This window comes from Protomyctophum bolini, assembly GCF_963924005.1.
Source record: "Protomyctophum bolini genome assembly, chromosome: 10".
In the NCBI taxonomy this organism is placed as follows: Eukaryota; Metazoa; Chordata; class Actinopteri; order Myctophiformes; family Myctophidae; genus Protomyctophum; species Protomyctophum bolini.
In genome coordinates this window covers 36,846,272-36,866,165 of record NC_137871.1, presented here as the reverse complement: position 1 = coordinate 36,866,165, position 19,894 = coordinate 36,846,272, and the positions used below count along the sequence as shown (strand labels likewise).

Here is a 19,894-nt window from a genome sequence, read left to right as displayed (position 1 = left end):
CCAGGTATAGATATAATAGCATTAGCTCTATATATATTTATCAACGGCTGTTGCAGTCGGTAACAATGGAAGTTGAAGATCCATGCCCCACCCGGCTATACGATACCCGTGTCAGAGTGACCCTACCATTAACATCCTATGGCAGGCAAAAATGTCGAACTTTCCTTTTGCTTTAAGTAGCATGTGACATGTCAAACTAGGGGGTTTTCAGGATTCTGAATCCATTCCAAGCATTATTTTTCACATAATACACTCTTTGGGCTAAAAGCAGCCACAGCCCCCTAGTTTGACATGTCACATGCTACTTAAAGCAAAACGAAAGTTTGAAATTTTTGATATTTTTGCCTGCCATAGGATGTTAATGGTAGGGTCACAAGAAACCCCTATAAAAAGATTGCCCAATAGTGACAGCCAGTCAGCAAGTGGATTCATGAACGTATAGACAATATTTTAGGCCAATAATATATACCGAATTTCCCTCCCGTCCACCTCGGCTGCCGGACTAATACACACGTCCAGAGACGTGGTGCATTTATATATTTATTATAGATAGTTGTACACTATAGATGTGGTGGGTGCATGGTAAATGAATGTACACCTGCTAAAAGGTTATGAGAAATGTAAAATTAAAGTATCATTATGTAACTTTTTTTAAACAAAAAAACCTGTGCCCGTCTGGCTAGACCTGTACATGCCCGTCGCAGTCAGCCACCGGCCTACTTGGGAACGATGCAACTTGGGAACCGAATGATATACGTTGTCATAGCACCCGTTTTAACTGTCAGCCGGTGTCCCACATGGAGATCTTTGTATGTGCCTGTGTGCCTGTGTTTGAAGACTGCCAACTGAAAAGTGTACTTGGCAATCAATTCGGCCCACTGGCAGAGCCTGGCCCAAGTGAAAGGAGTTGGCCTCATTAGGCCCACTGGCAGAGCCTGACCAGAGCCTTTTGTGGTGGTTCTGGAGAACCGTGGGTCCGACCGACTCGATACCTGGCACTGCACTCCCTGTGGGGGTGTGGAACGCGTGTGTCGAATGTGAATTCGGTGGGTCAAACGATTCTCGAGTTACGTGCATTATACAACCGTACGCACACACGTACGCACGTACGCAGAGACGCTGCGCATTATATAGTAGATGTTCTCCCTAACATTCCCCCGAATCCCCCCTGGCATGCAGGCCCACCAAAAATTCCATTTGCTAGCCTGTGAGTAATAACAGTGGCATACGTTTTTCCCCTGTCGTGTATTATTTACATAAATTAACCATAATGATTGCTATTTCACATTCGTGAGACATTTCTAAATGAGTAGGCCTGAATAAATACTAGCTACTTGACCAAACAGGCAACAGGACATGTCAGACGCATAGGCACCCTCACAGCTTGCATTCTATGGCATTATGCTAAATGTTTGTTTGTGTGCTATATAGAGGAGGAAAAGCAGTCTCTCTCTCTCTCTCTCTCTCTCTCTCTCACACACACACACACACACACACACACACAGACAGACAGACAGACAGACAGACAGACAGACAGACTCTCTCTCTCTCTCCATTTAAGCGAGAGCAGTACCAGTGGAAATACCAAAGCGAATCTTGCATTTCATGCCATAGACTACCCAGCTACAAGTGGCATATGTTTTTTACCCCAATTATATATGTAATTTATCTAATGAAAAAAGCCATCTCTCTCTATCGCACTCGGTTTGAGCGAGTCGAGTGCAGCACCAGTGGAAATACCAAAGCGAATCTTGCATTTCGTGCCATAGACTTTGAATTACCTTTACTTTTAATGATGACAACCAACACTTCTATGGATTACAGAGACCTTTCCCCCCTCAGAAGACTCAGTGAAACAGTGAAACTCCCCTCGGGAGACTCAGTGAAAGCCTTGTGCACCTTTCTATATTCTGCCTCTGAGACAGAATATAGAAAGCGTACTCCCCAAGTATACTGTATAGTGTATGCATATTTAAGCATGAAAAATCAAGGCTCCAAGCAAATGTGTTTGCTACATGCATTAATTACATGATGTAATCTCATCTCTGCACACACACACACACACACACACACACGCATAACCTTTTCCCTTCTTTTTAAAGAGTTCCCCCTGTGACGCTCCAATAACCCAACTATCTCCGAGACTCCCTCCCCAGACAGAGTTCAGAGTTTTAATCAGTGTAGAATTATGTGCAGGATGTAATTTACATACAAATGTGTATTTATTATATTTATTTGACTTTGATCCTCTCTCTCACACATATGCCAGTGTGCCAAAGGTTGCCTACCCCTGTTCTATAGCCTACTGTGCGTATCGTAGGCTGTGTCAGCTGAGTCAGCTCCCTAACGGCATGTTTCATATTGGAGAGGAAACGAGCATGGGAAGATTAGGTTAGATAAGATTCAATTTATTGTCACTGCACATACAGTAGTATACAAATACTTTGACAATGAAATGAATAGTGGTGTCTGGCCAGAGTGCAATACAGTAATGCAGTGATGGGAATAAATACACTTGTTGTTGAATGTACAGAATGTACAGTAGTATAGAAAAATAAGCAATGAAGTATAAATATAGATAAGGAGTATGCATATATATACACACACCCACTCACACAAGCCATAAGCCATGACATGCTAGTGTATGTATGGTGTGAGCATGAGAGTTCAGATGGGTAGGTGGAAGGGGGGACGGAAGGGGGTTCAGTGTCATTGAGGAGGGGCAGAGTTCAGCAGGGAGACAGCAACAGGAAAGAAGCTGTTCCTGAGCCTACTAGTGCGGGAACCAATAGACCTATAGCGCCTCCCGGATGGAAGAAGGGCAAAGAGTCTTTGGCGCTGTAGATCCTCAATGGACGGGAGCTGGGTGCCAATGATGTACTGGGCCGTTTTTACTACCCGTCGCAGGGCCTTCCGATCAGACACTGTGCAGCTGTTGTACCACACTGAGATGCAATTTGTTAAGATGCTCTCAATGGTGCAGCGGTAAAAGTTCACCAGAATCCAGGGTTCAAGGTGAGCCTTCCTCAGTCTCCTTAGGAAGTATAGACGCTTCTGCGCCTTCTTGAACAGGGTGGAGCAGTTGAGAGCCCATGATAGGTCCTCACTCCTCAGAGAGGTGAACACCCAGGAACTTGAAACTGGACACCCGCTCCACCACCGCCCCGTTGATGTGGATCGGGGTGTGGTCACAGTTAGTTCTCCTATAGTCCACAATTAGCTCCTTGGTCTTCGTGGTGTTGAGAGCCAGATTATTGTCAGCGCACCACGCCGCCAGGTGCTGGACCTCCTCCCTTTAGGCTGACTTGTTGTTGTTCCTAATCAAGCCTATACCACTGTGGTGTCGTCTGCGAACTTGATAATGGTGTTGGAGCCATGCACCGGAACGCAGTCAAAGGTGAAGAGGGAGTATGAGGAGAGGGCTTAGCACACAGCCCTGTGGTACGCCGGTGTTCAGTGTCCGGGTGGAGGAGGTGTGAGTGTGGTGCTGATGCCAAGGTGGTGAAGTTTGGTGACCAGTTTAGAGGGGATGATGGTGTTGAATGCGGAGCTGAAATCGATGAACAGGTGTTGGTGACTTCCAGGTGAGTCAGGGCAGTGTGTATTGCAGTGGAGATGGCATCCTCAGTTGACCTGTTGTGTGACGGTAGGCATACTGATGAGGGTAGGTTTTCAGGTGAGCCAGTACCAGCCTCTCGAGGCACTTGGTGATGATGGGGGTGAATCCAAAACAGAGCCAGTGTATAGATCAATGTCCGTGAGGGAGTCCTGGGTAGAAAATATACTCCAATCAGTGTGCTGGAACTGCTGCTGGAGTGAGGATTCAGCTCTCTCTGGCCATATTTTTACTGACCTTACTGTGGGTTTTATCCACAGTAAGGTAGAGGTATAGAGGTAAATATGAGGGGAGGAGGAACAGTGAAATGTGGTCTGATTGACCCAGATGAGGGAGGGGAATGGCTTTGTAAGCCTTGGCAATGTTTGTGTAAACATGGTCCAGTGTATTGTCTCCTCTCGTGGCACAGGAGACATGTTGATGAAATTTGACAGGGTCTTCCTTAATATGTCTGTGCCTCTCCAAAAAAATGTTTTTTATCCAGAAGAATTCACTCTAGGAGAAAACATGGTTACTGCATTGATTGATTGAATACTTTATTAGCAGTTTGCAAAAAAAAGCACAGGAAAGTACAGTTCAACACAAGGTCTGCTAAGAGGATTCTAAACCCAAAAAAGTCCTTGTTATGCACCTTCGTCTAGACTCTAGGCCGGGTGAAGGAACATAACATAATTCAGGAGGAGACAGGGTTGAACTTTAGTTTATTGTTGTAGCTCTTTTTCCCGTTAGCAGAGACAAAGTTTACTTCAAGGTGCAGGTTCTAAGAAAACAGCTCTAACTGGAAATCAAAAGTTTACCCCTAACTAAGGCCCTAACAGAGTTAAACAAAAATACAATTCTAAATCCCTAACTAAAAGTACAATAAATCAGGGAAAAGAAAATACCCGGCACCCCTAAATGGTGGAAGTAGGAACCGGGCTTTACATTTGAAATTAGGAATATATAGACTTAATAAGAATAACAATTTATATAGGAATGAACTGAGGCTTTTAAGTTAAATGGATGGCTAAAGGCTTTAACTTAGATAACTGGGCAACAAACCAAAACCAAAAATATATCTAAGGCATAACTTACGGCAGAACAGAACAACTAACTTATAAAGAACAAAACTAAACAAACAGAACTAAAGGCAGGCAAACGAGCGGACTAGAGGGATCGAGTCTCTGCTGCGAAATATGCTGTCGTCCAAGTCCAAGTGCAACTGAGCTTTTTATAGGAAGAGAGGGGCAGGTCCAATCAGGGACCTGTAACTCACAGCCATGTCTGTATTCATTCACAGTACTGTAGCCAACAGTCTCATATTTTCATAACTCATTCATAATCAGGGAACAAAAGAAACACAACTTGTAACATGCCATATAACACAATAGATTTCCAACTTATAATTATTATCCCAGTTTAATTGTCACCATAAATAATAATTATACTTAAACAAATATAATCAGATAACCCACAGGACCGTGGTCCGTAACAGTCCTTTGTACTCAATTCATTTTAATGACAGACAAATATACAATATTATGCAAAAATATCATATAAATGCTGAGAAATAAAAATGTACAGTAAACAGTTCGCACTGGTGTGCCCTCTTGTCGTTCGTTTATTCGGTGCACTCGGTGGGTTGTCGTTCAAAAATCTAGTGTGCTGCGCTCCAGGTGTATGCCTTCTCGATTTAGTGCTACTTCAAGTTTATATTTAACTGATATTAACATGTGTACACTAATTTAGCATGCAACCACCACATCTATACAGTATATTTCCCAAATGATCTTCTCCGTCAATAATTTCAGTACTGATGCGTCGTTATCGTGCGAGAGTTATCTGATAAGTCCAATAAACCGGCTGTAAACATAATTCATGGAATAATAAGAACTGGCATATTTTAATGATTGCCCGGGATACTTATCCCAAAATGAATGGTCATGTGATATGCATATGAACAGCAAAGACATAGATGAAAGCAAATACGACCTGTTATATCACGAATTAGGAAAATATTTTTTTATTTTTATTGATTTTATAATGAACCATCACATCAGTCGGCTTCAACCTCATTACCGGGCCAGCGCTTGTAAGGCCACTTAAAATGAAACATATTTAGATTTTACATAATTTATGTACCGTATGTGGCTCCATAGAGGGAACATTTCCCGAAAATAGCCACTCGACAAGCTGCCTGCAAGTTAACATGACATCATAAGTGATCAACAGTTCACTTAAATCCTTCCTTGGTTATTATTAATGTTTTGGCACCCACGCAGACACTCGTATGACAGTCCATGGTGATCTTTCCTGCCGCTGCCCAAGGACAGCGGTAGATAACATACGACATACGTAATGTTTTACAACAATTGGCCAAGTGAGTAGGGCTCATCTATTAAATATCTGCACAAAGTTATGGTTCACAGGTCAACTACAAATGTCATTCCCACGTTCATCAATGTAACAGGACCACTGTGGGCCGAATCACTTAATTTGCGTAACTAAAATACTACATACACATTTTATACTGGGATTCGGGGCAACATTTCAATATCGACGACGTCTCTAATTTTGGATTCCACACTGCTCCAAGAACAGTATCACAGGACACCATCACTAACAGTATCACAGGACACCATCACTAATCCCCCGGTCAGAACAGTATCACAGGACACCATCACTAACCCCCGGTCAGAACAGTATCACAGGACACCATCACTAATCCCCCGGTCAGAACAGTATCACAGGACACCATCACTAACCCCCCGGTCAGGGCGCCTGTATACAAAACCACGTTTGTCTCACAACACAGTAACACCATGACAATAATAAACTAGTCCGCTTCTCTGCTTATAAGTCCACTTTATCCCTTCAGTACTCAGATGCTTCAAGTGTGGCCTTGTTACTATACGATAATACACACCAGAGGCTCGTGCTCTGAATATAAAAAAGGACTTAATAGGAGCCTTGGTGCAAGGTGAAAGGTCTCTAATATTAATCTATTTCATTCAGACATTCGAGTCAAGCGGAAAACGATTTGTCCCTGCATCATGCTCCTGTCATAGGAGCATGCACAGATTGTTCAATCTGTGCATGCATGACAGACTCTGAAATGCGGAAATATACACAGTAATTACACAGACACTAACATGAAACCATTAGCTAGGGCAGAACCAGAATCCACATGAATAAATGCACATAAATAAAAAGAACAATGTACAATGTTAACTGTTGGAGCCAAATTGCATTCCTGTTTTATTTAGTTTTGTTTATTTAAATGAATGTCTTGACATTCCTAATTAATGATATTGTATCAATCATGTGTCATCCATCCATCCATCCATCTTCAACCGCTTATCCGTAGTCGGGTCGCGGGGGCAACAGCTCCACCAGAGTGCTCCAGACTTCCCTCTCCAGAGCAACATTAGTTAGTGACTTCCTCCTGGGGGATTCCGAGACGTTCCAAGGCCAGTGAGTCGATGTGTCCCCTCCAAATGCGCCTTGGTCTGCCCCAGGGTCTCCTCCCAGTCGGACGTGCGTCGAGGACCTCCCTAGGAAGGCGCCCGAGAGGCATCCTAACCAGACCACCTCAGCTGGCTCCTTTCCAGGTGAAGGAGCAGCGGCTCTACTCCGAGTCTCACCCTATCTCTAAGGGAGATGCCAGCCACCCGTCAAAGAAAACTCGTTTCGGCCGCTTGTATTCGCGTCCTTGTTCTTTCAGTCATGAAAAGTTCCCACACTTCATGACGATAGGTGAGAGTAGGAACGAAGATTGCTCGGTAGACGGAGAGCTTTGCCTTCTGGCTCAACTCTCATCATCAATGTGTCAGTCATGTGTCAATCAGAGGGTGAGTGGTTACTATGGTAACCATTATTACCCGTCATTGGCCCGTGGGTGATAGTGCACTCGACCTTGTTGATGTCATATGCCAGGTCGGCGTGAGTTTGGTTAATGGTGGTGTTAATAATAATAAATAGATTGACATATCCAACCCAATAGGGCATGCATCTTGGATGGGATGGCCTACATTGGCCTATATTAGATCTGCATCAAGTGTATAAAGTTGGTGTTTGAGTGTTTACTGCTCAGTGCTAGAGCTCTTTCAGTTCACCAAAATGGAATTTATTAAGCCTACTTGAGAACTTGTGTGACTTCTGTATGTAGCCTTCTCACCATAAACAAGGTCAAAATAAAGGGGATAAAATAGATAATGGACTAACGTAATGTTTAACCGCATTCCTCTCACTGCCGTGAGTGTGGCTTTTCTCTCTCTCTCTCTCTCTCTCTCTCTCTCGCTATATTATGGTATATAAACTATACTCTCTCTCTCTCATATCTCACACACGCCGTTATACGTTTGCGTTAGCGGGCCGATTCATACTGCAGTAGATGGGCGACCTGTTTTCTACCCTGGCTGCTGCTGCTGTCTGCCAGTGTCAAACCACCACGCGGTCATTTCATTATTTAATATCTCAGACTGACAGTCAATGCAGAGTAGAGCTCGGCTATAGGTGGCTAACAACAAACTATAGCCTGCTGCCTGCAACATAAAACCGCTATTTATTTACTGCAGAGAGAAGTTAATTTAAAACTCTCTGGACATTGAATGTATCAAGGCCCTCGCTGTAGAACCCAAGGGTGAGGCTCTACATTAACCTACAGTTAATACTGCATGGTGAAGATTAAATGCTACTAAAGGAGGAGGGCGAGGTTGTGAACTGATGAGCTGACTAGAGGGTATATGCGCTTGGATAAAGTCAGCATCAAATTGAGTGGCAAAGTGAGTTTAATATCGTTTGATGCAATCAGATAGGACTTTTCTGTTTGGATATATATATATGGCCTGTTAAGGCCAGAAAGTAGTTTTTTCCCACATAACTTCCGGGTATGATGATGATGTCATGCTAACCACTTGCCATAAACCCTCTATAACTGGATATGAGTTGTCTCTATACTTGGTGCACTCCATCTTGTACACCAAATCTATTTGGCAAAAATAGCTGATCTACAAGCTTGCAGCGTGTCACGCTTGTGAGCTTGTAGGGTGGAGGGTGTACTGTATGAGCGTGCGATCGGCTTGACTTCTGTGTCTGCCTGAACTACCGCATTGCTCCATCGTTGTCACGTTAAGATCATCAGTTTGAGTCCCCAGATTATCACGCTATGCTTGATTAAGTGGAACTGTTTTCATCGTGTCAAGGACCCCCCAGGTTGTGTCTGGACTCTGTGTATTTGTCCATCCCTGACCTTTGGAACTCGCCACACACCACTACATGCTGTACCTTTTATATTGATGATAAATAGAGTTACCTATTTATATTTTATATAGGAAGCAGAACATAGTTTTGGTGTCCTCATGTGTGAGAGGGCCGTGAAATTTCCATTACTTTCTCCATTTATTTTTTTATATTGTTTATTTTTATTTGAAAGTGAAATATCCCGATCTAACTCTGAATCAAAATAAAGACGTGATTACCGTCTATGACTCGGAACATCCAATCTCTGCTCCCACTAGCTTTCATTGGATGGAAGCATGCGTGCCTGCCTTCGCCATCAGTGTGTGCATTGATATTCGCCGTCTAGAGATTTTGTAAAAGTAGCTGATGCTGTACAGCAGTGGTATTCAATTGGCGGCCACCATTCTACAGTTGTGGCCCCCGGCCTAATCTAATTGAATACCCCTGCTGTACAGTATATAAATGCAGACCATTTCCGTACTGTAAAACCTATGCATTGAAACATGGTGGTCTTATCTTATCTCATCAATATTTCATTATTTCAATAATATTTCACTATGCTTTTGCTGATTCATGGAAGTGCAATTTCACTTTGAAGGTGCATAAAAATAATGTTCTTACCTTGAAGCTTTAAATATTATTTGATTCGATGTGTTGTGCAGAAGATTGAAGCATAGCACTCAGTTAACTCCTCTATATGATTTCAGTTAGAAATATACAGTATACTATTCCCCAGAGCGGCCGTGTTTGTGCGTTTGTGCACTCTCTTGCATGCATGCTCACTCACTCACACACACACACACACACACACACACACACACACACACATACACACACACACACACACACACACACACACACACACACACTTTTGGAGGCATAGTTAATGAAGCGATTTTATGCAATCAAACTTCACAGACATGTTTGGTTATTACAAAATATTTAATCAACTCCACCACACTGTGTATTACCCTGAACAGACTGTTGACTCACCTCAAATTCAAAGGGAAAGAGGGTGCTGTTTTTCCTTTATTTTTTACAGATTGGTTCTCGGATTGCCCTGACATAGTAAAAGATCAGAGTGAATATCTATTTATCTATTAATAGGACGGTTAACAATTAGCAATTCTGTCACATACATCGTGATCACATACAGTACAGTACATTTTGATCATATACAGAGTGATGAGATTCTTGTAAACGTTCACTTACGCTTGCAAGTTGTCTCAGTCAAAATGAGCCCTGCCACATTTAATATTAAACTGTAAAACATCGGAGTTGGCACAAAAGAGAGTAAAATCAGTTTAATCACTTGAACCCTATACATTGACAAATTGAAAATAGCTGATCTACAAGCTCATAGCGTGTGGCATCGCAATAAATCTATCTAACAATATCGATCTATCTAATGCCAACATAGGACTAGGACTTGGAGTGATATGGCCAGCATGTTTTGGGGAAAGGGAGGGAGATGTGCTTAGCCTTTTTTTAGCTGATTTGAGTGAAAATTAACAGGCTTAATTGCTCTAGTTTTACTACAGTTGTACTACAGTCATTAGTTTTCCCATCTATACCTTTTTGGGCCCATAATTGCTCCTCGCAGTTTTAACTTCCAAAGCTGCATATATTATACACTGAAGGTTTTCATTGAGAAAAACAATGCTGCGCTGGCTGCTCCTTGATCTGTCTATATAAGACCCTCTCACAAGTGAGAGGCTACATCTCACAGGGCAATAAATAATGACTAAGCAGTGGTGCATGACGCAGAACATTAATTGCTTCTCTTTCAAAGACCCACCAGCCATGGTGGGTCTTTGAAAGACTCCTTTGTTTACTCATCTGGGTATATTGTTTGTTCCATTGAGTTTCTCATCTCTTTGAACAAGACAAGTGGCTCTGCTTCCTCATATTCCATGTCTGACTGCGTGGAGGAGGATAAAGATTCAAGACTTTATTGCCATCAACAGAGTTGATTGGAATTTGTTTCAGTGCACTAAAAACAGACATACAAAATAGACACGTAATCACAATTCGCATTACATATTCAGACAGTAGAAGAGAGACAGAGAGAGACCCTCAAAGGCAGGCAGTACCCTGCCTTTACACCCTCTCTGGCATCACTGCCCCTGACATCCGCAGAGCATTCACCAACAAAGCCCAGGACACTCGAACACTCTGCCTCCCAGAAACGGCTCGGGCAGAGGTGTAGTGGGGAGGTGGACACGGAGGAGCGGGCATCCCCCAACTTATCTCACGTCTAAATGTATTTTTAGGCGTGAGTTTTTTGACTGGTCATTTGCTTTTACATTTGCTTTTAGCGAAATAAGCCCAGTTTGGCCCTGTGTTCACATTTGCTTAGCAGAGTCCGTAACGTCAAAACTATGCACTGTGCAGCCCTATAAAATGGGGCATCCCCCCACTTCTAAAAGTAGCACTACAACACTGGGCTCAAGTCCAGGAGTAGCTTCCTGGATGCCACTGCAGAACTGGAGGCCACACTGACAGGATTACAGGATTAGTGGCACAACCAGTGGACCAGCCTGGGCAGCCAGACAACCTGATGGACAGAGAGAGGCAAGGCATCGAACCCACTGGATACCACTGAATCGTCTGCGGGTCAGGGAAGGATGCTGCAACTTGGCATTCCTGAAGAAATGGACACTAAAACATTGTCTGATGCATGTGTGTGTGTGTGTGTGTGTGCTGGACCACAAACCATGGAACACATCATGAGATGTTTCTATACGCTCCACAATGCACTGGAGATGACCTGGCCGAGCCAAATCGCCTGTGCCAAGTTAACCACTGGAAAGACGTGATATAGACGTTGGCCAGACAGGAGGAGGAATAATTGAACTATATGCTCGTTTTTTTTTTTTATTGTTTTTTTTCTTTTATTGTTTTTTTGAAGGGACAGACAGTAGGCTGACAGGAAATGGGAGAGAGATGGGGGAAGACCTGCAGTAAAGGCCGTGTCGGACCCACAGCACACTGCGACTGGATTACCAGTCGGGTGCCCAGACGGTTACGCCACCGCCTGGGCCAACTATATGCTCGTTAACGCCTGCAGGGCAGAGTAGATCGAGATCTAACGGAAAACTCCATCCATGACGTCCATGACTATTGTTGTTGTCAACTATGAAAAGCTGCAAAACCGGTCAGTCGGTTCATCGGTCCCGCCTCCATATAATAGGAGATCAACAGTCATCGGCTTCCTTGATTGGCCAACCCAACGGATCGACTTTGTGGATTGGCCCAACTTTGCAGGCCATTTGTGCCACAAGTGATAACATGCTCATTACGTCCCCATTGTTACTCAGAGTTTGTTTCTTTATACATCAAACATAATTTACAGTGTGAGAAATGTTTTGCTGGACGGTAGGCTTACATCTGACTGGAGGACCAACAGGAGGCTCTCATGCTTTTGTTTCAGTGAAGCACAAGGTGTACGCCTTTGGAGGGCGCTGTTATGACGACAAGGCTCTGATTGATGTGCACGTTTTCAACCCAGTGCCTTTACGCTGGAGGAAGTTGCCCACGGCAACAGGAAGAGGAGAACGCCACCATGAGGTTCCATTATTGCGCTACGGCCACTCAGCTGTGCTTGTTGAAGATGTCGTCTACCTCTGGGGAGGTTTACAGAACTACTTAACTGCAACGTACTGCAACGTGCTTTATGCATTTGATGTGGACACCCACAGATGGTTTAAACCCAGGGTTTCAGGGGCTGTTCCAGAGGCGAGGCACTACCACTCAGCCTGTGTCTTGGGGAAGCTCATGATTATCCATGGAGGATCCCTCCAGCAGACTAGATACACTGCTGACACACACAAGTTGGACACTACCACAATGGTCTGGTCTGTAATTGACACCAGAAGAACTCTACACCCTGTTTCATACTGTCACTCTGCTACCATCATAGGGACAAAGATGTTTGTATTTGGAGGCTGTATGGGTCAGTACAACGACACCATCAGAGTGTTTGACACAGAGACCAACTATTGGCTGAGCACACCTTCTGCACAGCTTCTTCCAGAAGGACTGTGGTTTCATTTAGCCTTTTCCTACAATGGAGAGCTGTTCATATTTGGTGGTAAAGGCAGGGAAGGAGGCTTCAATGATCTGTGGAAATTCAATCCAGAGACCTTCTCCTGGAAGAAGATTCAACCCAAGAGGAAAGGACCAGGTCCAATGAGCAGTATGTGCTGTTGCATTGTGGGAGATCGTATCATCTTCTCTGGAACATACCGTGACCACCTGTACATCCTAGACTTAAGTCCGAGTCTGAAGACCTTATGCAAGCTAGCGGTCACACGGTACGGTCTGGAGCAGTCTGAACTCCCACACGACATCAGGTGGGAACTGGCAGCCATGACTGGCAACAGGAAAAGAAGAATCACACCCAGTGAGAATTGACTTCATAGTCAATGTATTCTGCCATTGGCTTGACCTAAAAAAGTTTATACGGAAACTTTACATAAAAGTCCATAGACTCTGCTGCGATATGACGTCACGGGCTGGAACACACAAAGCCACGCGTTGGAGTGTTTAGTGCCGCATTATGGCCATGCCTTGTGACATCACGCCTCCATATATGGTCACACCTTGTGACATCACTCCTCTATATATGGTCATATATGGTTAGATCTCCATATATGGAGCTGACCTGTACTGACATTCCATATGTTGAACCCCCCCACCCGTCCTTCCTCTTCAATGTCTCCCTTTTGACTGCTACCTGTCCATTCTAGACGGCCCGTCCCAAAGTCATTAGTGCAGCCACGCCCTTTATATGGAACGGACCTGTTCTGACATTCCATGTTGATCCGACCTCATCAAACCCTGTACACTTAAGACACGCTCCATATATGGCAAGTACAGACTTCATTCCTTATGTTGATCTGACCCCCCATGCCAAAGCGCCAGCGCTCGCCCAGCAGTCTGCCGCCGTCAACGAGGTGGATGCGTGCACACGACCTCGCCCTCTCGCCTTCAGGGCGTCTTACTGGTTGTAGACCTATGTTTCTAGAGTAACCTCTGACGTCATCTATAGGGGCTTTCTATATGGCATCATGCTGACGCCATAATAATCTATGGGGTCTATGGGGGTTTCCATTATTATGATGATATCAGCATCTTTATATTAGACAAAGACTGGTAAAATGTATTTCAAGAGGCAATCACACTTGCAATTGCTTATAACCTTGTCAACAGGCTTTCATTTCATATGCACATGCACGCGCACACACACACACACACACACACACACACACACAGTCACACACACACACACACACACACACACACACACACACATCCTATACACGCGCACACACACACACACACACACACACACACACAGGACAGGACACACACACAACTTCTACTATAGTGTTGGTGAGAGACCGAGTCTGATTCATGCTTCTGTGATACCTTTCGTTCCTGAAGATGGAAGCACACGCACTGACGCACACCACGAATCTAAAACGGCTAGTTTAATGAATGATCAGTTAGACAGTTACGGCTCCTCGCGCTCTATACCTCATCCATTCCATTTCTATTTCCTTTACTCGATCGACTAGATCGTTTTGCCACAATCCTCCCGGTAACTTTTTTGGGGTGATTTTATTTTACGCACAGATTGCGCTTTGGATCTTAATTGCGCTCCCCGGACATCATGCACGTTTATGTTGCTGTGATGCTGATTTATGGAGTCACTGGTAAGTTTACGTTGATTCATTATGATGTTGGTGAAGCAATATACAGCGTCCACGTGAAACATACTTTAATTGAAACAAGTCATGTTTGGTGATGTTGCCAAATTAAGCGACACGTTTGTTTTGTCATCATAACAAACATGATTATTAGCATGAATTATAATATATTATGTGTTGGGTTTATTTAGCTGTGAATGTGAAATGCGTGCACGGTCTGAGTCTGCATTAAAATCACCCTTTCGTCTCTTCTATGCTTTTATCGCGACTTCGCGAGTGACTTTCAGCTGCACCATGTGGAAATGAAGACTTTGCAAACCCACCTAATCTAGCTACAGTTATAGGCCTACACATTTTAAGTATTTAGGTTAGGTCATGCTGCTAACTAATGGAGATTTTGATTGCATTTCCTAAAAACTCCACAAATACCTTAAAATTATAGGCTATCATAATATCAATATTTCTAGGCTGCCACTGCCAGATGCTCTTCGCTGTTTCCAATAGTAATTAGCTAATTGGTCCCACTCCCAGGTCCAGGGGTAGCATTGTGTAAAATGAGATTAGCAGCTGCAGGGAGATACAGGGGGATCCTCACTCACCTTGAATTTCTTTCCCCCTTCAGAATTGAATGCATTAATACATCTTAAATATGTACCGTAAGCACTCTGGGAGTAACTGAAAGAGAAAATGCCTATTTTTGTTTTCCTTTATCATACAGTCACAGAATGTGTCCACATCGGTCTATATAGAACAGGACTTTTTTTTTTACATTTTCATGTGAAGGACCCCTATACATTGTTATATAAAAAGACCCTCCACACTATACAGGTCCAGTAAATATTGCATAAAATGCAAATATTATGTAATATCCATAGACGTGGCGAAGGCGGCAGGTTCAAGGGTTCAAGGTTGTACTTTATTGTTACATCTTGTGTGCAGGTATACATAAGAGTAAAACGTAGTTTGGCTTCCTTCAGACAATGCAGCAGCATAGATAGCGTATAGCATTAGTAGAAATATTGGGCTGTAAATGTACTGTGATCCATCCGTCCATCCATATTCAACCGCTTATCCGTAGTCGGGTTGCGGGGGCAACAGCTCCACCCTCCCCTCTCTCCGTCTCTCGGGACTGGCATGGATTGGCAGTCCATGTCATGCATGGATGGGCACTGTCTGTATGCATACGCACCACTTCACACCTGACCTGCCACGCTTTACAAAAGCTGCCACGTTTCAATAGCTTATGGCCTTAAGCATATAAATGGTCCATTGTGTGACCTGCTGTGGATTGTTAAAAGCCAATGTGTATCCGCAGAAATGTTTGAAAGTGGTGTATCCAGGCCTGGAATTTCATCCTTTTAGGGGCAAGGCCACTTGGCCTTTAGTGTGGTCAACTTTTTGAGGGCACAAGGTCCCCGGTCATCATTATTTTAGCTTAAAGGTTAAGGATGATTTTTTATTTATTTATAAAGGCAAACATTGGTTCAGAACAGTGCTTCTTAAATAAATAATGTTTAAACTATTTACTCTGTCAACTAACGTAGCAGACGACAGTGTGGTAAATGTTGAAGGAGTCCTGCAGTGCCAGTCTATGATGTTGCGTGGTGTTGTTTTGTGAGTTTATATCCATGTAGACTAGTCACGTTGGTCTTAAAACACGGGCTCTGTGTGATTATAATCTTGAAGCACCGCGCCAGCCGGGCCGAGTGTCAGTGAGTGAGAGCTGTCACTGCGTGTATGCGTGCAATCTGTGCATGGAGCGGAGGAGGAGGGAGGAGGCAAAGTAACGCAAAATAATCAAACCTTAACTGCAGTGGAGGATATCAAATGAATAGAATGTAATTAGAGCCCCGCGTGCCGGCCCCATGACTTGCTGGGTGCTCATCATTTCTCCTGGGTGCCCGAGCGAGAAGGTATACGCAGGATGGGTGTCTATGGTGACGTGAATGGGCTGCTCCCCGGCGTGCTCCCTCTCCTGTCCTTTATTAACCACTCCTATAGACATGCAGCTGTGCACACACACACACACACTGTATATATGATGATTTCGGGTTTGACAGTACAGTACGTGACAGTACAGTAGAGGGACCCCATGGGGACCCCCACACTCTGTCATTTCTCAACCATTTCGGGTGCGGGGCGGCTCGCCGGAACCAGGCCGGCCCCCTGGGTGAGTTCCTGGTGTTCTGGATGTTCCGGGGACCCCCCGGGGTGCCCCCACACGGTAACTCTGTCATTTCTCGACGGTTTCGGACGTGGGGCGTCTCGCCGGAACTGGGCCGGTACCATGGGCGCGTTCCTCTGGGTCTGGAACTTCCGTAGACCCCAACACAGAGTTGCATCACTCACTTCACACGGGTGAGATGCAGGCAGGCAGGCATGCACGCACGCGCACACACGTTCTACTGTTACTACTGTAATTAATGTATCCTCCTTACTGACATGTTTGCACCATTGGTGAGATGCGAAAATACTTTTCGCTGTGCTATACTTGTACTGTACATTGACAATAAATTGAATCTCATCATCTCATCTCATCACACATGCACGGACACATGCACGCTCAAAAAGAAAGCGACAAGAGAATTAAGGAGCTGTCGGCTGTGAGGTCTCAGTCTTACATATAGGACACACATGCAATGCATACATTAATTTATCCACAGGTTACACACACACACTCACACACACATGCACATGCAGACTACAAATCGTGTGCGCGCGCACACACACACACACACACACACCTTTGTGCAAGCATATACCTAAGATTGTCGTCTTGATGAATGGTAGAACGTCTTGCTGTCATCTTGTCATCTTGGTGATGAAGTGGTGCTTGCCCGTTTTTCTCCCAGAATTTTCCCCAGTGTAATATGATATTGGCTGTTGGTATTCTTTTCGGAAAAATATAAAAAGATACTCCTATGGAAAAGGCTTTATCATTTTACTTGTGGATGCGGCTGACACAAAAGCGCCACATTCTTTCCACATGCAGTGGTATTGATGTACTGCAAGCTATGGTTTGTGTCCAGTTGCTGTACTTCATTTGACTGATTTGATTACTTTCGCAGAAAGTAAGACATCTCCAAACACCTCCAACGCCAGCTAAATTAAAACAACATACGCCAATGTTTTTCCGATCGAAATGCACCGGGGGCCCAGGGGGCTATATCTATATTGTGACATTGATAAGAGTATGTGTATTATGTTTTGCACTAGTGTGCTGTAACTCTGAGCTGATAAACAGAAAGGTTTTCCACTATGTCCATTACATAAGTGTGTTTGATTGAATACTCCATAGCAGGCCTGGAATTTCATCCTTTTAGGGGCATGGCCACTTGGCCTTTAGTGTGGTCAACCTTTTGAGTGCCAGGGCATGAAGGCCATCAATACATTAAAACAATGATTTTAAGTCCCCGGTCATCATTATTTTAGCTTAAAGGTTAAGGATGATTACATTTTTATTTATTTAAAGGCGAACATTGGTTCAGAACATTGCTTCTTAAATAAATAATCACAGCTTTTTATAACAAAATATAAGTAGCTCTGTTGTAAAATATTGTAAACATGCCTGCAACATGGGGTCCAGAGATGAAAATCATAATGAAATGGTCTAGGACCCTGTCACCATGAGGGCCGCCTTTAGGGTAGATCGAATGGTGCCGCCGCACAAGGCCTCGCGCTTGCGAGGCCTCGCGCTAGGCAGCGTTTTTTTCTTTTTTTTTTTAGAAACACTTTCCATCTCAGAGTCAGAGCTAAAATAGGCAGGGGCGGTTATTAGCGCTACGCACGGCGGCTAGAGGCCCCGAGAGTACTACTAACCGCCCTGGTTAGTAGTATTAGTAGTAGTATAGTCAGAAATGAATACGGTACAGGTACAGTCACACACTTGGTGCAGGACAGGAATTTCAAATAGAAGCTTTGAAATAATCCATGCTCATGAATTTCCCCTGGTTCTGTGTTCCTCCTCAGCTTCGTTCAACATCTCCGAGGAGAAGGGCGTTTGCCAGCTTGGATATTTTCCCTGTGGGAACCTGACCACGTGCCTCCCTCAACTCCTACACTGCAACGGCGTGGACGACTGTGGCAATCAGGCTGACGAGGAGAACTGTGGTGAGTCTGATCTTTTGTTTAGTCCAAATTATTATTTGTAGGAGGATGTTATTTTGGTTAACCCATTCTGACCTGAGATCAGATTAAAAAAATGTCTTCTATATCCTGACAGTTTTCTGAAAAAGCTATGTTTCTATGTCAGCAAGTGGATTTTTCAAAAATAGCAGACCTATACAAGCTTGTAGCGCGCCACGTAGATCTGCTATTTTTCTATAGCTAAAGCATAACGTAACACCAAAAGGGGTTACCGGCCAAAATGGTTTGTAGTTCCATGTCGTAGACATAGCGGGCATTTGATATGCACAGGGAGTGCATACTGTATATACAGTAGGAAGCACAGGCACACCAATTAGTGTGCTGTGGATTTTTCAGCTGTGCCTAACCGCTCCAATGACTGCTCTAATGACTGGCCAGTGTGGGCACTTGTGTGTGGAATGTCGGTTTGTAGTATGACCCATTGACCCCTGCAGCTGATTGACGTTGCATTCGAGACACACACACACCGCTCATTTCACATTGCAGTGTGATTTTTGAGGGGCGCTATAGCCCCTCCTATACACAGGTTTAACGTTTGTCTTTAGTCCAATGTTTGTTTTGTAAATGCATTGACAATGCAGTGAAAATGTACGTCATAATGTGTCATTTACGTCATATTGTCTCATACAGTAGAGGGTACATTTCTTGTTTTTTCCTTTTTAGTTTGATATAAAAGCCATTTTCATAGACTCACCCTGTAACATAACTATCTTTGTGTATAAATAATATGGTCAGGTCTCATCAGTCTGCCTGAGCACTGAGCAGAGAAGTGCTCGACCAACCTGTATGTCTGATGTAGGCCCACTTCTCCCATGTAATGTTATGCAGAGCAGCCAGGTAGAGGGATTTGATCTGATGTAGGCCTACTTCTCCCATTACATGTACAGTAATGTTATGCAGAGCAGCCAGTTAGAGGGATTTGATCTGATGTAGGCCTACTTCTCCCATTACATGTACAGTAATGTTATGCAGAGCAGCCAGGTAGAGGGATTTGATCTAGGTGTCTGATGTAGGCCTACTTCTCCCATTACATGTAATGTTATGCAGAGCAGCCAGGTAGAGGGATTTGATCTGATGTAGGCCTACTTCTCCCATTACATGTACAGTAATGTTATGCAGAGCAGCCACAGGTAGGGGGATTTGATCTTGGTGTCGCGGCAGTTACTCGTGTGCATGCAGCTTCAGAACTAATCTCTCA

At 44.0% G+C, this 19,894-nt stretch overlaps 1 protein-coding gene across 1 annotated transcript in view; it reads left to right on the top strand.

The window, feature by feature from the left end:
• Window positions 1–13,207: 13,207 nt before the first annotated feature.
• rxfp1 (relaxin family peptide receptor 1) overlaps window positions 13,208–19,894 on the top strand; it is a gene marked incomplete at both ends in the record, with an annotated part of 68,095 nt that continues 61,408 nt past the window's right edge. Inside the window, 2 exons of the mRNA XM_080773474.1 lie at window positions 13,208–13,241; window positions 18,520–18,660. Coding sequence (XP_080629600.1) covers window positions 13,208–13,241; window positions 18,520–18,660 — 175 coding nt within the window. The remainder of the gene's footprint in view (window positions 13,242–18,519; window positions 18,661–19,894) is intronic.